Raw genomic sequence first — 16,982 nt, 5'->3', positions numbered from 1 at the left:
TACCCCATTGTAAGGCTCTAGAGGTTAGTGCTAGAGTGCCCCTTTCAGGTTTAAGGTATAAACCTCTTCCCTGTTGTTCTGATGACCTCCAGTCAAGAACAGGGCTTGCTGGTCAGCCCTACTAAGCGTTTGCCCTGGGTGACCTCTACAAGGTTTTACTGGGGCCCAATGAAATTGACAGATCTGCCAGGGACACACTGAGAGTTCGGAAGCAGCGTTCGAATCGTTCTGCGCCGAACCGAGTGCCAGCATTAATCCGCTGCAGGAACCCACAAATTCAGAATCTGCGCAAAATACACATATTTGTATTTAAAATCCGCGCAAAATACCCATGTGCCTAAATACACACATTTCCCTCCAAAGTCATAATTTCCGGGGGTATAGCCCAGGAATGTACATTTGAACTGGAGCCCCAGTAATTCTCACGCATGTTGGCTAGATAAGAACTCAGCCCGCAGCCCGTAGCTGCGCGGCCCGGCCTAGGTCCACCCGCCGCCCGCCCCCGAGCCTCCTAAGGCCGCAGGCGACGCGCCCCGCCCTCCGGGGACAACTAGGCCCCGGCCTTTTCCGCAGACTCCGCGCTCCGAGCCGCGGCGCCCCCTCGCGGCCGCCGGGGTCGGCAGCCTGGGGCTCGGCTGATCTAGAGCAACGAGCGGGGGACGCTTCGAGCCCGCAACGAGAGTGACCAGCATGGTCCCTGCCAGCAGCTCGGAGCCGGAGGGTTTTGACTGCGAGGCCAGCCCACGCCGAGGAGCCAGGCATCGGGAGACACCGCCCGCAACTCGCTGCCGCAGAACCACGCTGGACGTGAGCGCTCCGCCCAACCCGACGGCGTCAGCTGGCGTGCGCGCCCGCGATCGACGCGCGCAGGCGCCCACGGGCCGCGCAGTCGCCATTGCTCTCCTGCCACCGAGGGGAGCGTTTGTTGGCAGTCCGTGGGCCCGGACGGAAGGCTGAGGCGACGCCTCGACGACAGCAGACCGGAGCTGCAGGGGCAACACATTCAGGGCGGAGTGCCCCATTTAGGCCTGGCTGACCGGAATAAGAAACTACAACCCCCGAAGTGCATTGCGCCTCAGGGTTAAGGAGGCAGTGACGTAAGCTGTCTTGACCGCTACCATTTCTCTAGTAGAGGGGGGACGCGGCGGCGCGGAGTGATGACGAGTTCTGCTTGCGGCTGGAGGGTTGCGGAGGTCAGCGCTTGGGTGCTGGGCTCCGGTTCTCGAAATGCCTTTGCGAACCTGCTGTTTGACCAGTTTACTGACGGTCTATTTAGCCTTAGCTACAGATACCCACTGACTGTGTACCCGCCGTCTTTCAAACCCCGGGCCGGCCACTGAGCCAGCCAGATAACCATTACTATTATTTAGTTTTTATTTTGAAACAGTTTCAAGTAACTCCTGTATGCACTTTGATGAGATTCACGAGTTGTAACCTCTTTTACCCCATTTACCTTATTATTTCCTCTGTTTTTCTCTCTGCCTTTTTTCTTCCCTGGACCATGTGAGTTAGTTGCAGATATGAAATCCTGTTACCTCTGTATTTAGAGGCACATCCGTGTTTATTTTCTAAAAACAAGGACAAGCTCCTGTCTTCAAAATCGGGTAACATTGGTCAAGACTTTTTCTGACCCATAGTCCATATTTAAATGTTTTTAAAGTTTTTATTAGTGTCCTAATAATACCCTTTATGGAAATTATCCTTTTCTTTTTCTTTCTTTCTTTTTTTTTTTTTTTTTTGAGACAGAGTCTCCCTCTGTCGCCCAGGCTGAAGTGCAGTGGTGCGATCTCGGCTCACTGCAGCCTCTCCTCCCGGGTTCAAGCGATTCTCTGGCTTCAGCCTCTCAAGTAGCTGGGGTTACAACCATGCGCCACCATGCCCGGCTAATTTATTTTTAGTAGAGATGGGGTTTCACCATGTTGGCAGGCTGGTCTCGAACTCCTGACCTCAAGTGATCCGCCCACCTAGACCTCCCAAGGTGCTGGGATTACAGGTGTGAGTCACCACACCTGGCCCAAATTACCCTTTTCTTGATCCAGGACCCAATCCGGGAGTACACGTTGCATTCAGCTATCTGGTCTCTTCAGTCTCCTTCAGTCTGGAGCAGCTCCTCAGGTTTTCCATGACCTTATGACTTTGACGCTTTTGAAGATTCCTGTTGTTTTGTAGAACTAGGTTTAGGGTTGTCTGAGATTTTTTTTTTTTGGTTTGTTTTTCTTTTTCTTCTTTTTTTTTAGTTTATGCCTATTCTGCTTATGTATGTCTGAGGTTTTTTATCACTGGACTCTGTTATGTGATATTGTTCAGATGCTGTTATTCAAAGTGCTCAGCCTCACCGGCCTCTGGATACATTCCCAGACACTGCCAGGTCAGCCCCTTCCTGTGGTTTCCTCTCCTGCTGAGGTTCACTCTCACCTTACCAATGTCTCTGGCTTCCCTGTAGCACCCACCCTGGAGCCATGGTCCACGCCTTCCTCATGCACACCTTGAGGGCCCCAAATACTGAGGACACGGGCCTTTGCCGAGTGCTCTACTCCTGCGTCTTCGGTGCTGAGAAGTCACCTGATGACCCACGGCCGCATGGTGCCGAGAGGGACAGGCTTCTCCGGAAGGAACAGATTTTAGCTGTGGCCAGGTAACCACACAGCCCAGCCCCAGGCCTTCATTGAACACGTACCTGATTGTAGTAGGTATTTTCAGGGAGTGGGGACGCAGAGAAATCGGAGGACTAAGAAGCAGAGAGGAAGTTTTAGAGTAGCATTTCCCAGAGTCTTCCACAGCTTTTCATAAGTGTTATGTGAAAAGGGTTAAATAAATAATAATTCTGTTATCATTATTAGTATAATTAGCATTTGTTCAGCCTGTAAGTGCTAAGCATTTATAATCTGAACATCTTATATACATTAACTCATTTAACCCTCATAATAGTCTTTTGAGGTAGGTATAGTTATTATCTCCACCTTACAGATGAGTAAACTGAGGTACAGAGTGTTTGAGGAATTTAACCTGTCCAAGGTTACATAGCTAGAAGGTAGCAGAACTAAGATTTGAGAGTAGGCAGGCAGACAGTACAGATTAAACATGCTTTTCAGTGCAGTACTTAACAGGGCCTTTAGTGTGCCTGTAGACTTTATGCATCTCTAAGGAAGAGAGAGGGTGTGGTACATGAGGACTCCAGAAAGCCAGGGATCCAGATCACAGTTTGGAATATAGTGTTCCAGACTAGGGTGGCTAGCCTTCGCTCTTCCCCTCTCAGACCCAGCCAGAACTGGTAGGTGCTGGAGCCTCCTGGACCTCCGCATTCTGGGTGGGGTAGCACCACTCTGGGGCAACCTTCTGCCAACTCCTGCCTTTCCCTTGTTCTTCTCATTCTCCTTCCCCTCCCTGTAGCTCAGAAAACCAAATACATGCCTTTAAAACCAGCCTGTGCGTGGCTCAGACTGGAAGATGATTCAGGAAAGATCAAAGGGAGCTTCTAAGAAGCCTTGTTGGTCCAATGGAAGGTCTTTCTTTCATACTTGGAGAGGGTTGCAGGATAGGGTGGAGATTGGATGGCCCATGTTGGGCGATGGCGTTTATTTTCTGCCTGATCCCTTTCCTTTTTTTGAGATGGAGTCTGGCTCTGTCGCCCAGGCTGGAGTGCAGTGGCGCAATCTCAGCTCACTGCAACCTCCGCCTCCTGGGTTCATGCCATTTTCCTGCCTCAGCCTCCCGAGTAGCTGGGACTACAGGCGCCCGCCATCACGCCTGGCTAATTTTTTTAAATATTTTTAGTAGAGACGGGGTTTCACTGTGTTAGCCAGGATGGTCTCGATCTCCTGACCTAGTGATCCGCCCGCCTCGGCCTCTCAAAGTGCTGGGATTACAGGCTTGAGCCACCGCGCCCGGCCAAGCTGCTTCCCTTTCCTTTACGTGGAGAAGGCCTCTGTGAATGAAGCAGGTGAGGGCAGGATCTTCTTCCTCTGGTGCCCTTTTTCAGCCCAAGGAGCTGAGTTGAAAACCTGCCCTCTTGGCCACATAGAATAAAGTGGTTCAGGACCTGGAGGCTCACACTTCCTGATTCTGTGGCCCTGGGCAGATCACTTAGTCTCTCTAGGCCTCAGTTTTCTCACTTGAGATATGGGGATGATGGTAGCTCCCAGCACCAGGGTTGACCATGAGGATGACAGAGTTGGTGTGTGAGCCCACCAGCCTGACTTGCCTGCCCACTCTCCCCAGGCAGGTGGAGTCAATGTGCCGGCTGCAGCAGCAGGCATCCGGCCGGCCCCCCATGGACCTGCAGCCGCAGTCCTCAGATGAGCAAGTGCCGCTGCACGAGGCCCCACGTGGGGCTTTCCGCCTGGCAGCAGAGAACCCTTTCCAGGAGCCACGGACGGTGGTGTGGCTGGGCGTGCTCTCATTAGGCTTTGCCCTGGTGCTGGATGCCCACGAGAACTTGCTACTGGCTGAGGGCACGCTCCGGCTGCTGGCACGCCTCCTCCTTGACCACCTCCGGCTGCTGGCGCCCGGCACCAACCTCCTGCTGCGGGCTGACCGCATTGAGGGCATCCTCACCCGCTTCCTGCCACATGGTCAGCTGCTTTTCCTCAACGACCAGTTTGTCCAAGGCCTGGAGAAGGAATTCAGTGCTGCTTGGCCCCGCTGATTCCTTGTTGGGATGGTGCTTCCGAGGGCAGGCAGAGGGTAGACACACAGCCAGATGAAGCTTGGCATCTACCTCCTGCCCAGCCTGCTCCCAGCTCTAATGTGTTGCTATACCGGCACAAGTGGGCGACACAAGCCTGCAGAAAGGGGGCTGGGCAGAGGGTGGAGGAGGTCCTGCCTATCTTCGGGTTAGTGGAACCACAGAACATCCTGAGCCTAGAGCTGCTGTGTAACTTAGACCACTGCGGTGCAGCAGCCACTCTTGTCCTTGACCCCACCTTCCTCCATCCCTGCCAGCCGCTAGTGCTAGGGTGAGGAGCTGCCTGGAGCTCAGCCCACTCTTCTCCTTCCAAACCCACAGTCAAGGCCAGGCGCAGTGGCTCACGCCTGTAATCCCAGCACTTTGGGAGGCCGAGGTGATTGGATCACCTCAGGTTGGGAGTTCGAGACCAGCCTGGCCAACATAGTGAAACCCCTGTCTCTACTAAAAATACAAAAATTAGCCGGGTGTATGGCGCCTGCCTGTAATCCCAGCTGCTCAGGAGGCTGAGGCACGGGAATCACTTGAACCTGGGAGTCAGAGTTTGCAGTGAGCCAAGAGTGTGCCACTTCACTCCAGCCTGGGCAACAGAGTGAGACTCCGTCTCAAAAAAAAAAAAAAAATCCCACAGTCACTGAAACACAAAAGGGGTCTCAGACTCCTCTGAGGGTGGAGGAGCTGTGCCTGCATGCTGGCAGGCCCCAGCCCCTGGCTTTGTGCCCACTTAGGCAGTATTGTCAGCAAGGTCCTGCTCAGTGTCCAGCCCCCACAGAGTTCAGAAATGCATCTGCCAATCAGCAGCAGGATTCTGCAGCTCCTTTTGTGCCAAGCCCATGCCCACCAGGCAGGCCTGAGATAAAATAATCACAGGCTTCCCTCATCTGCAGGGAGAGAAGGCGCTGTCAGGTGAATGCGAGCAGTCTAGCCTGGATGAAGTATTTTTCATTTTGAATTAAAAGCACTGGCTGTGTGATTTTACCCTCTTTCTGTGAGTTTGATGCATGCATCCTGCTCCTATGAGTGAGTGCCTCTCTGGATGGCCCCCAAGCTGGGTGTCTGAGCCTTCGTGGTCAAGGATCCCCCTAGGAGGCTTCTTGGGATGCCTCCATCTCATCCCCACCTCACCCCTGTCTCCCTAGAGGCCTCCTTTGGATGGTGGCACACACTTTCTCCACCAAAGTATATATCACAGGTGGCAGGTGGCTGTGGCAGAGCCATCTGAGAAGCAGTGCCTGGGCTGTGAATCGGTGCGAGTGTTTTATGTGGGGCGGGTGGTGATCCCAGGAAGCAGGAAGGGGACACAGTCCTCGTGAATGCTTGTCAAGCCTATTAGGACTGTGGTAGGGAGCTGAGTGCCTCTGGGGGGCTGCACACAGCAGTTGCCTCTGAATTACCTCACCTGAGAGGTGGCGGCTGTGGGTGTTTGCCTACTGCCTTTAGTCAGTGGTTACAGGTTGATCCCAGGGTGCATACATTCCCTGGTTCTTTCTGCCCCTGAGAAAAAGCTTTCAGGCAATGTGACGCTGGGCCTGCCTGCACAATGTTGAGTCCCAAAGGGATATGGGTAGGGTACCAAAAGCCAGTGGTTAGGAGGTCTTCAATCAGCGGCTTCTAGTGAAGGTTTAAACTTACTCAGTTGGGGAAAAAAAAAAACAAACCACTTCAGTTTACATTGATTTTCATGATCTTCCTGTTACCAAGGAAGGTGAGGCTTTCTTGGCAGAATGAGCCCCCTAGGTGCTCAGCTCTCATGCTTGCCATCCGTCAGTTGCCCTTTAGCGTCCAGGACGGACCCACCTACACCCACTTTGGAGGCAGCACTGATGATTAGCCCTTCCAAGTCCGTGGCCAAGGCCACCAGCCATGCCAGGCCTTCTACCACCACTGTCAACATAATTGGGATGAGGCCACCTTTTCCATTTTATGGTGCCACAAACCACCTTGACCGTGAAGACTTAAAGCGATGTTACTCTGTGTGTGTGGCCAAGTCCCACCAGTGGAAATGTCCCACAGGCGTCTGTCTAGTAGGGACACCCCTTCCCTGTACGTTCTATTCTCCTGGCCCACCCTTCACACCAGGCTGGCGGTCCTGGTGGATTGGCTGTGTTCTCAGGGAACAGGGCGTTTTGTCCTCTATGGAAAGGCTCAAGCTTACTGATCCGAATTCTTTCTGCCTTTTTTTCAAATGGAACTTAAGGAAGAGGTTGAGACCCTGCTCCCCTGGGAGCTGTGGGAAGTTGAGGTTAGGCATGGCTGGTGGCCTGGTTCCCATGAGGTGGGGCAAACTGATGCACAAGAGAATAGTAGAGACTGAGACCACACCCTGGGGCTGCTGAGCTCCAGTTCCTGTCCAGCTGGACCAGGGTTTTCTTAACCAGATGAGCTTGCCCAGCACCCTTCTCACACTTCACACTTCTGCCCCAGCCTCTTGGGCTAGGTTTCCACCACAATTTATGCTCACCATATATTTATCGAGCCTCCCTTGGGCCTGATGCTCTGCTGGATGCAATGCAGGATACAGAATGTCCCCAAAGTTCCAGGAGAGACAGAGCTAAGGCCAGGTGACTGCAGATGACTGCAAAGCAGCAATGGTTTGAACATCCCTGAATTGCTGCTCACAAGTGCTTTAAACACCCAAAGGAAGAAGGGGCACTTCAGTGTGGAAGGCCGAGTGAAGGAGCCAGGATTTAGAACTAAAAGTGAAGCGGCTGTGGAAGCAAACTTGCCTCCATCTCCAAGCCTCTTCCCTTTCTTCTCCCTGCCCCAGGAACCCCGGCCAAACCACATATCCCTCAGCTTCTCAAGAGAACTAGAGACTTTGAGCAGCTGTAGTGTTACCAGTGTACCTCCACAAACACTCCTGGGACAACAGGTGATGACAGGAGGGCAGTAGAGCCCAGAGAAGAGAGCTTACCTGGAGGGAGGAAGAAGTCACAGGTTTTGTTTTTTGTTTTTTTTTTTTAGGCGGAGTCTTTCTCTGTTGCCCAGGCTGGAGTGCAGTGGCACAATCTCGGCTCACTGCAAGCTGCACCTCTTAGATTCACGCCATTCTGCCTCAGCCTCCCGAGTAGCTGGGACTGCAGGTGCCTGCCACCACGCCCAGTTAAGTTCTTCTATTTTTAATAGAGACGGGTTTCACCGTGTTAGCCAGGATGGTCTACATCTCCTGACCTCGTGATCCGCCCACCGTGGCCTCTCAAAGTACTGGGATTATAGGCGTGAGCCACCACAACCCGCATGAAGTCACAGGTTTTAAGACAGGAACTGGCCTGCATGTATGTGGGTCACTGATTGGGAGGGTGGTAAGCCCTGGGATGGGATTGGATCATCATGTCTCCTTTAGGGCAGGGTGTTTTTTTGTAGCCCTGTGGTGCTGCGCACTGTCCAGCATCCCCCCAGGGCTCAATGTTTTCTTTTTCTTTTTTTTTTTTTTGAGATGGAGTCTCACTCTGTTGCTCAGGCTGGAGTGCAGTAGTGCAATCTTGGCTTACTGCAACCTCCGTCTCCTGGGTTCAAGCAATTCTCCCGCCTCAGCCTCCCAAGTAGCTGGGTTTACAAGCGTGTGCCACCATGCCTGGCTAATTTTTGTATCTTTAGTAGAGACAGGGTTTCACCGTGTTGGCCAGGCTGGTCTCGAACTCCTGACCTCAGGTGATCCACCCATGTTGGCCTCCCAAAGTGCTGAGATTACAGGTGTGAGCCACCACGCCTGGCCTCAATCTTTTCTTTTGAACAATTATTCCTATATTTTATTGTAATGCAGTTAACCGTGTTTGTCAGATTCAATACTCTGTGACCCATTAACCCAGTCTCTGTATGTTTATTACTGCAATTGAAGTGGCCGTGACCGTTTTCTTAAATATACTTTATTTGTTTAGTGCAATTTTAGGTTCACAGTAAAACTGAGCAGAGGGTACAGAGAGTTCTCATTTACTCCTTGTTCCCACACATGCACAGCCTCCCTTATCACCAACACTGGGCACCAGAGTGGTCATTTGTTACAACTGATGGACCTTCATTGACACGTCACTATCACCAGAGTCCATAGTTTACATTAGGGTTCACTCTTGGGGTGGTACATTCTATAGGTTTGGATGTATTTTCAGTGATATGCATCTACCATTATAGTATCATACAGAAGAGTTTCACTGCCCTAACAGTCCTCTGCTGCACCTATTCATCCTTCCCTCCTCTCAACCCCTAGCAACCATTGATCCTTTTACTGCTTCCATAGTTTTGCCTTTTCCAGAATGTTGTGTAGTTGGATTCATACCGTATATGTAGCCTTTTCAGATTGGCTTCTTTCACTTAGTAAGGTACATTTAAGGTTCCTCCAAGTCTTTTCATGGCAGACTCATGAGCTTGACAGCTCATTTTAGAAGTACTGCTGAATAGTATTCCATTATGTGGATGTGCATTATCTGTTCACCTACTGAAGGACATCTTGGTTGCTTCCAAGTTTTGGCAATTATGAATACAGCTGCTACAAACATTTGTGTACAGGTTTTTGTGCAAACATAAGTTTTCAACTCCTTTGGGAGTATAAGTACTCATAAATACCAAAGAATATGAGTCCTGGATCCTGTGGTAAGAGTATGTTTCATTTTGTAAGAAACTGCCAAACTGTCTTCAAAAGTGGCTGTACCATTTTACATTCCTGTTGGCAGTTAATGAGGTTTCTGTTGCTCCACATCCTCTGAAACATTTGGTTTTGTCACTGTTTTGGCTTTGGCCTATTCTTTTTTTTTCCTGAGACGGAGTGTCCTTTGTCATCCAGGCTGGAGTGCAGTGGCACTATCTTGCCTTACTCTAACCGTGACTGCCCGGGTTCAAGCGATTCTCCTGCTTCAGCTTCCCGAGTAGCTGGGATTACAGGCGTGTGCCACCATGCCTGGCTGAATTTTTTTTTTTTTTTCTGAGACGGAGTCTCGCTCTGTCATCCAGCCTGGAATGCAGTAGCACAATCTCCACTCACTGCAACCTCCACCTCCTGGGTTCAAATGATTCTTATGCCTCAGCCTCCCGAATAGCTGGGACTACAGGCACGCGCCACCGTGCCTGGCTGATTTTTGTAATTTTAGAAGAGACAGGGTTTCACCACATTGGCCAGGCTGGTCTCAAACTCTTGACCTGAAGTGATCTACCTGCTTCAGCCTCCCAAAGTGCTGGGATTACAGGCGTGAGCCTCTGTGCCCAGCTGGCTTTTGGCCATTGTAATAGGTATGTAGTGAAATCTTATTTTAATTTGCAGTTCCCTAATAACATATGATGTAGAATATCTTTCCTGTGCTTACTTGCCATCTGTAAATCTTTAGTGAGGTGTCTGTTCAAGTCTTTTGCCCATTTTAAAACAGGCAACTTTTTTGGGTGATTTCTTTTTGTTGAGTTTTAAGAATTCTTTGGGTATTTTGGATAACAGCTCTTTATCAGATGTACCTTTTGCAAATATTTTCTCCCAGTCTGTGGCTTGTCTTCTCATTCTCTTGACAGTGTCTTTCACAAAGCAGAGCTTTTTAATTTTAATGAAGTCCAGTTTCATATAATTTAATGAAGTGGGTCGGGCGAGATGGCTCATGAGGCCTGTAATCCCAGCACTTTGGATGGCCAAGGCAGGAGGATTGCTTGAGCCCAGGAGTTCAAAACCAGCCTGTACAACATAGAGACTTCATCTCTACAAAAAAATACAACAATTGGCTGAGTGTGGTGCACACCTGTGGTCCCAGCTACTTGGGAGGCTGAGGTCAAAGGATTGCTTAAGCCCACAAGGTCAAGGCTGCACTGAGCTGTGACTGTGCCACTGCACTCCAGCCTGGGTGACAGAGCAAGACCTTGTTTCCAAAAAAAAAAAAAAAAAAATTAATGAAGCTTGTCAATTTTTTTTTTTTTTTTTTTTTTTTGAGACGGAGTTTCTCTCTTGTTGCCCAGGTTGGAGTGCAATGGTGCAATCTCAGCTCACCACAACCTTGCCTCCTGGGTTCAAGCAATTCCCCTGCCTCAGCCTCCTCAGTAGCTGGGATTACAGGCATGTGCCACCACCCCTGGCTAATTTTGTATTTTCAGTAGAGACGGGGTTTCTCCATGTTGGTTAGGCTGGTCTCGAACTCCCGACCTCAGGTGATCCACCTGCCTCGGCCTCCCAAAGTGCTGGGATTACAGGCGTGAGCCATCATGCCCAGCCGTTTGTCAATTTTTTAAATGGATCCTGCCTTTACTGTTGTATTTAAAAAGTCATCACCAATCCAATATCATCTAGATTTTCTCCTCTGTTATCTACTAGAAGTTTTACAGTTTTGCGTTTTACATTTAGGTCTATGATCCATTTTGAGTTAATTTTTGTGAAGGTTGTAAGGTCTATGTGTAGATTCATGTTTTTGCATGTGGATGTTCAGTTGTTCCAACATAATCTCTTGAAAAGACAGTCTTTCTATCTTTGTTCCACTGTATTGCTTTTACTCCTTTGTCAGAGACCAGTTGACTGTATTAATGTGGGTCTCTCCTGGGTTCTTTATTCTGTTCCATTAATCTGTTTGTCTATTCTTTTGCCAATACTACACTATTTATTTTTTTTTGAGATGGAGTCTCACTCTTACCCAGCCTGGAGTGCAATGGTGCAATCTCGGCTCACTGTGACCTCCACCTTCCAGGTTCAAGCCACCCTCCCACCTTAGCCTCCCTAGTAGCTGGGACTATAGGCATGCACCACCATGCCTGGCTAATTTTTCTATTTTTATTAGAGATGGGATTTCACCGTGTTGGCCAGGCTGGTCTCAAACTCCTGACCTCTGGTGATTTGCCCGCCTTAGTGCCTGGCCACCACACTATCTTTTTTCAAGTTTTTTTTTTTTTTTTTTGAGACAGAGTCTCACTCTGTCACCCAGGCTGGAGTGCAGTGGCGCAATCTTGGCTCACTGCAAGCTCTGCCTCCCAGCTTTACGCCATTCTCCCGCCTCAGGCTCCTGAGCAGCTGGGACTAAAGGCGTCCGCCACCACACCTGGCTAATTTTGTTTTTGTATTTCTAGCAGAGACGGGGTTTCACCGTATTAGCCAGGATGGTCTTGATCTCTTGACCTCGTGATCTGCCCGTCTTGGCCTCCCGAAGTGCTGGGATTACAGGCGTGAGCCACTGCACCTGGCCCACTCTCTTGATTACTGTAACTTTATAGTAAGTCTTGAAGTCAGGCAGTGTCAGTCTTCAACTTTTTTCTTCATATGTATATCTATATATATATATGTGTGTGTGTGTGTGTGTATTTTTTTTTTTTTTTTTTTTTTTTTTTTGGAGACAAGGTCTTCACTCTTGTCACCCAGGCTACAGTACAGTAATGTGATCACGGCTCACTGCAGCCTGGACCTCCCTGGCTAAGTGATCTTCCCACCACAGGCATGCATCACCACACCCAGCTAAATTTTAAATATTTAGTAGAGACAGGGTCTTGCTATGTTGTCCAGGCTGGCCTTCAACTCCTGAGCTCAAGCAATCCTCCCACCTTGGTCTTCCAAAGTGGGTAATGTGGTTTTAATATCAGATTGCACTTGGCTGGGCACAGTGGCTCATGCCTATAATCCCAGCACTTTGGGAGGCCAAGGTGGGTGGATCATCTGAGGTCAGTAATCCGAGACCAGCCTGGCCAACATGGCAGAAACCGTGTCTCTACTAAAAATACAAAAATTAGCCGGGAGTGGTGGTACACGCCTGTAATCCCAGTTACTTGGGAGGCTGAGGCAGGAGAATCATTTGAACCTGGGAGGTGGAGGTCCAGTGAGCTGAGATCATGCCACTGCACTTCAGCCTAGGTGACAGAGTAAAACTCTGTCTCAAAAAAAAAAAAAAAAAAAAAAAAGCTGGGCACAGTGGCTCACTCCTGTAATCCCAGCACTTTGGGAGGCTGAGGCGGGCAGATCACAAGGTCAGGAGATTGAGACCATCCTGGCTAACACAATGAAACTCCGTGTCTACTAAAAATACAAAAAAAATCAGCCGGGCGTGGTGGTGAGCGCCTGTAGTCCCAGCTACTCGGGAGGCTGAGGCAGGAGAATGGCGTGAACCCGGGAGGCGGAGCTTGCAGTGAGCCGAGATCGCGCCACTGTACTCCAGCCTGGGCAACAGAGTGAAACTCTGTCTCAAAACAAAAAAAAAAAAATTGCACTTGCTGATTGCTTGTATAAGTGAAAGCAATTGACTTTTTTTTTTTCTTTTTTGAGACAGAGTCTCACTCTGTTGCCCAAGCTGGAGTGCAGTGGCGCAGTCTTGTCTCACTGCAACCTCTGCCTTCTGGGCTCAAGTGATCCCCCCACCTCAGCTTCCCAGGTAGCTGAGATTACAGAAGTGCACCACCACGCCCAGCTAAATTTCTGTATTTTTAGTAGAGACGAGGTTTCACTATGTTGGCCAGTCTGGTCTCAAAATCCTGACCTCAAGTGATCCGCCCACCTTGGCCTCCCAAAGTGCTGGGATTACAGGCGTGAGCCATCGTGCCTGGGCACCATTTTTTTTTTTCTTTTTTTTGAGACGGAGTCACGCTCTGTTGCCCAGGCTGGAGTGCAGTGGCACCATCTTGACTCACTGCAACCTCCACCTCCTGGGTCCAAGCGATTCTTCTGCGTCAGCCTCCCGAGTAGCTGGTACTACAGGCGTGCACCACCATGCCCAGCTAATTTTTGTATTTTTAGTAGAGACGGGGTTTCACCATGTTGGCCAGGATGGTCTCAATCTCTTGACCCTGTGATCCACCCACCTCAGCCTCCCAAAGTGCTGGGATTACAGGTGTGAGTCACCACGCCCGGCTGAGTTTTTCTTTTTTTAATAGAGATAAGGTCTTCCTATAGGGATGTTGCCAAGGCTGATCTCAAACTCCTGGACTCAATAGATCCGCCTGCCTTGACCTCTCAAAGTGCAGGAATTACAGGCATGAACCACTTCTTCCAGCCTAGCAACTGACTTTTGTATATTAATGTTGTGTCTTGCAACCTTGCTGTAATGCTTATTTGTTCCAAGAGTTTTTGTTCGTTTGTTTTTGTTGATTCTTTCCGATTTTCTACATTAGCTAGGACTTTTGGTACAATATTGAAAATGAGTTGTTAGGACATTATTGCCTTGTTCCTGACCTTAGTGGGAAAGCTTCCAGTTTCTCACCATTAAGTATGATTTTTGTAAATGTTCTTTATCAACTTGTGAAGTTCTCTTATTTCCTAGTTTGTTGAGAGTTTTTATTGTAAATGGTGGTTGGACTTTGCCACATGCTTTTTCTGCATTTATTGGTATGATAATGCGATTTTACATCGTTAGCCTGTTGATGTAATTGATTATCTTAATTGATTTTCAAATGTTGAACTAGCCTCACATACCTGGAATAAATCCCGCTTGGTCATTTTGAGTAATTATTTTTATACATTACTGGATTTGATTTGCTGCTATTTTGTTGAGGATTTTTTGCATCTATGTTCACAAGAGATACTGGTCTGTAGTTTCCTTCCTTCCTTCCTTCCTTCCTTCCCTCCCTCCTTCCCTCCTTCCCTCCTTCCCTCCTTCCCTCCCTCTGTCAGGAGTCCGAGACAAGGCTGGCCAACATAGCAGAAAACACGTCTCTACTAAAAATACAAAAATAAGCCAGGAATGGTGGTACACGCCTGTAATCCCAGCTACTTAGGTGCAGTCTCGGCTCACTGCAATCTCCACCTCCCAGGTTCAAGCGATTCTACTGCCTCAGCCTCCTGAGTAGCTGGGATTACAGGTGCACGCCACCATGCCTGGCTAATTTTTGTATTTTTAGTAGAGACGAGGTTTCACCATGTTAGCCAGGCCGGTCTCGAACTCCTGACCTCAAGTGATCCACCCACCTCAACCTCCCAAAGTGCTGGGATTACAAGCGTGAGCCACCACACACCTGGCCATCACTTGCTTTTTTCACTCACCAGTGTATCCTGGATATTTTTGTCATAGCACTACAGAGACAGCATCTGTATTCTTTTAAATTCTTATCCATCATGTGGCTAGATTATAGTTAATTTAGCAAACCTAAAAGTTATTGTGAACTACAGTAGTTCACATTTTCAAAAAGGTGCTTAGAATTATATAATGAGCATCCAAGTACCTGTCATTTCATTTAAGAAATAAAAACCGGCTGGGTGCGGATCACGCCTGTAATCCCAGCACTTTGGGAGGCCGAGGTGGGCAGATCACCTGAGGTTGGGAGTTTGAGACCAGCCTGACCAACATGGAGAAACCCTGTCTCTACTAAAAATACAAAATTAGCTGGATGTGGTGGTGCATGCCTGTAATCCCAGCTACTTGGGAGGCTGAGGCAGGAGAATCACTTGAACCCGGGAGGCAGAGGTTGTGGTGAGCTTAGATCGCGCCATTGCACTCAGCCTGGGCAGCAAGAGTTAAACTACGTCTCAAAAAACAGAAACAAAAGAGAAATAAAACCCAGCATTACCTCATTATTTTTGGCTTTTATTTTCATGAACTGTTTCCTTCTGTTTTCATTTAGTATATCCATACCTCTTTAGGGGTGCTTAAGTCGTTTGTTTGCAGTCTTAGAAAATGACATTAGTCTTTAAGTTATGAATTTTCCTATGATACAGCTTTAGTTGTATCCCATACATTCTGATGTGGTGTTTTCACTGTTGACATTTTCTAGAAATCCGTAGTTTCACTTTTTTCTTCTTAATCCCCTATTTTTACATGACTTCGTGAGAACAATATTTTTGGGTTCTTGTATGTTAAAAAATTATTTTTGGCTGGGCACGGTGGCTCATGCCTGTAATCCCGGCACTTTGGGAGGCCGAGGAGGGTGGATCACCTGAGGTCAGGAGTTTGAGACCAGCCTGGCTAACATGGTGAAACCCCATTTCTGCTAAAAATACAAAAAATTAGCCAGGCGTGGTGGCACATACCTGTAATCTCAGCTATTTGGGAGGCTGAGGCAGGAGAATCACTTGAACCCAGGAGGTGAAAGTTGCAGTGAGCCGAGATTGCGCCATTGCACTCCAGCCTGGGCAACAAGAGCGAAACTCTTTCTAAAAAAAAAAAATATTTTAGAGCGTTTAGAGCCTTTATACTTGATCTTTTTGCCTGAGTGCCCCAAAGATTCTTTATCTTTACATTTCAGTAACATTACTAGAATATATCTCATAGTGCAAACATAGTGTGTTTTTTTTTTGTTTGTTTGTTTTTTAACGGAGTTTTGCTCTTGTTGCCCAGGTTGAAGTGTGCAATGGCTCAATCTTGGCTCACTGCAACCTCCACCTCCCAGGTTCAAGCAATTCTCCTGCCTCAGCCTCCCGAGTAGCTGAGATTACAGGCATGCGCCACCATGCCCGTTTAATTTTGTATTTTTAGTAGAGATGGGGTTTCTCCACGTTGGTCAGGCTGGTCTCAGACTCCCAACCTCAGGTGATCCGCCCACCTCGGCCTCCCAAAGTGCTGGGATTACAGGCGTGAGCCAACGCGCCCGGCCCATAGTGTGTTTTTTCAAAAGTATATTGAAGTCCTTTTTTACTTCAGAAATATTTTCCAGAATTATATCTTATTTTTATTTGTTTTTGAGACGGAGTCCTGCTCTGTCGCCAGGCTGGAGTGCAGTGGTGCAATCTCAGCTCACTGCAGCCTATGCCTTCGGAGTTCAAGCGATTCTCCTGCCTCAGCCTCCTGAGTAGCTGGGACTGCAGGCACATACCACCATGCCCAGCTAATTTTTGTATTTTTGGTAGAGACGGGGTTTCACCATGTTGGCCAGGATGGTCTCGATCTCTTGACCCTTGATTCGCCCACCTCAGCCTCCCAATGTATATCTTTAAATAGGTATTGTATTTCATTGTTTCTGTCTCATCTAGGGATTCCAATTATGCACTAGTTGGCTGTTCTTTGCCTATCAATTGTAGCTATATTGTCCCCACCCCCTTAATCCTTTTAATTTGGTGGATCTCAGAAAGTGCTAGGAAAGAAAAATTGCTTCCTGAAGCTGTATCTCTTACTTGCAGTAAAGTAGGGACTACAATGTAGCTCTGTAGGGAAGACCCAGTTTAGTTTAACTAAGGAGAGAGCCTGCAGGCTGTGAAATTCAGGAGGTTCACTTGTGTGACTCATGTCTCTGCCTTCTGGTCAGTTCCAGGTCCTCCACCATTATAGAATTGCTCCATCCCTTAGTATGCAAATGCAAGTTCCTGAGTCCTCATCCTACCTGCAATGGGATGCCTAGTACTCCAGCATTTCTGGGCTTCTCATGGGGACGTATGTCTCCTAGGCATTATGTACTTTAGCTTTCTGCTTCTATGGCATTGTCAGTCTCACTGGGG

The 16,982-nt window shown here is 48.6% G+C and overlaps 1 protein-coding gene across 3 annotated transcripts; it reads left to right on the top strand.

Annotated features, from left to right (window-relative positions):
* Positions 1–516: 516 nt before the first annotated feature.
* On the top strand, positions 517–14,063 carry AP5S1 (adaptor related protein complex 5 subunit sigma 1). Of its 3 annotated transcripts, XM_054542053.2 has the most exons (4): positions 545–1,097; positions 2,444–2,635; positions 4,219–4,571; positions 7,649–14,063. In XM_054542053.2, exons 2-4 carry the CDS (start codon positions 2,460–2,462, stop codon positions 7,720–7,722), a joined length of 603 nt encoding a protein of 200 aa, XP_054398028.1. In that variant the 5' UTR covers positions 545–1,097; positions 2,444–2,459; the 3' UTR covers positions 7,723–14,063. The 3 variants fall into 3 exon arrangements, with proteins under 3 accessions (XP_002830115.2, XP_054398028.1, XP_002830114.2); XM_002830069.5 differs by lacking the exon at positions 7,649–14,063 and having other exon boundaries at positions 517–1,097; positions 4,219–5,667; XM_002830068.5 differs by lacking the exon at positions 7,649–14,063 and having other exon boundaries at positions 572–1,193; positions 4,219–5,667.
* Positions 14,064–16,982: the final 2,919 nt, after the last annotated feature.

The sequence above is a fragment of the Pongo abelii genome, chromosome 21, assembly GCF_028885655.2.
Source record: "Pongo abelii isolate AG06213 chromosome 21, NHGRI_mPonAbe1-v2.0_pri, whole genome shotgun sequence".
Classification (NCBI taxonomy): Eukaryota; Metazoa; Chordata; class Mammalia; order Primates; family Hominidae; genus Pongo; species Pongo abelii.
Note: the sequence above shows the minus strand (reverse complement) of the source record. Positions and strands in the feature narration are given on the sequence as shown.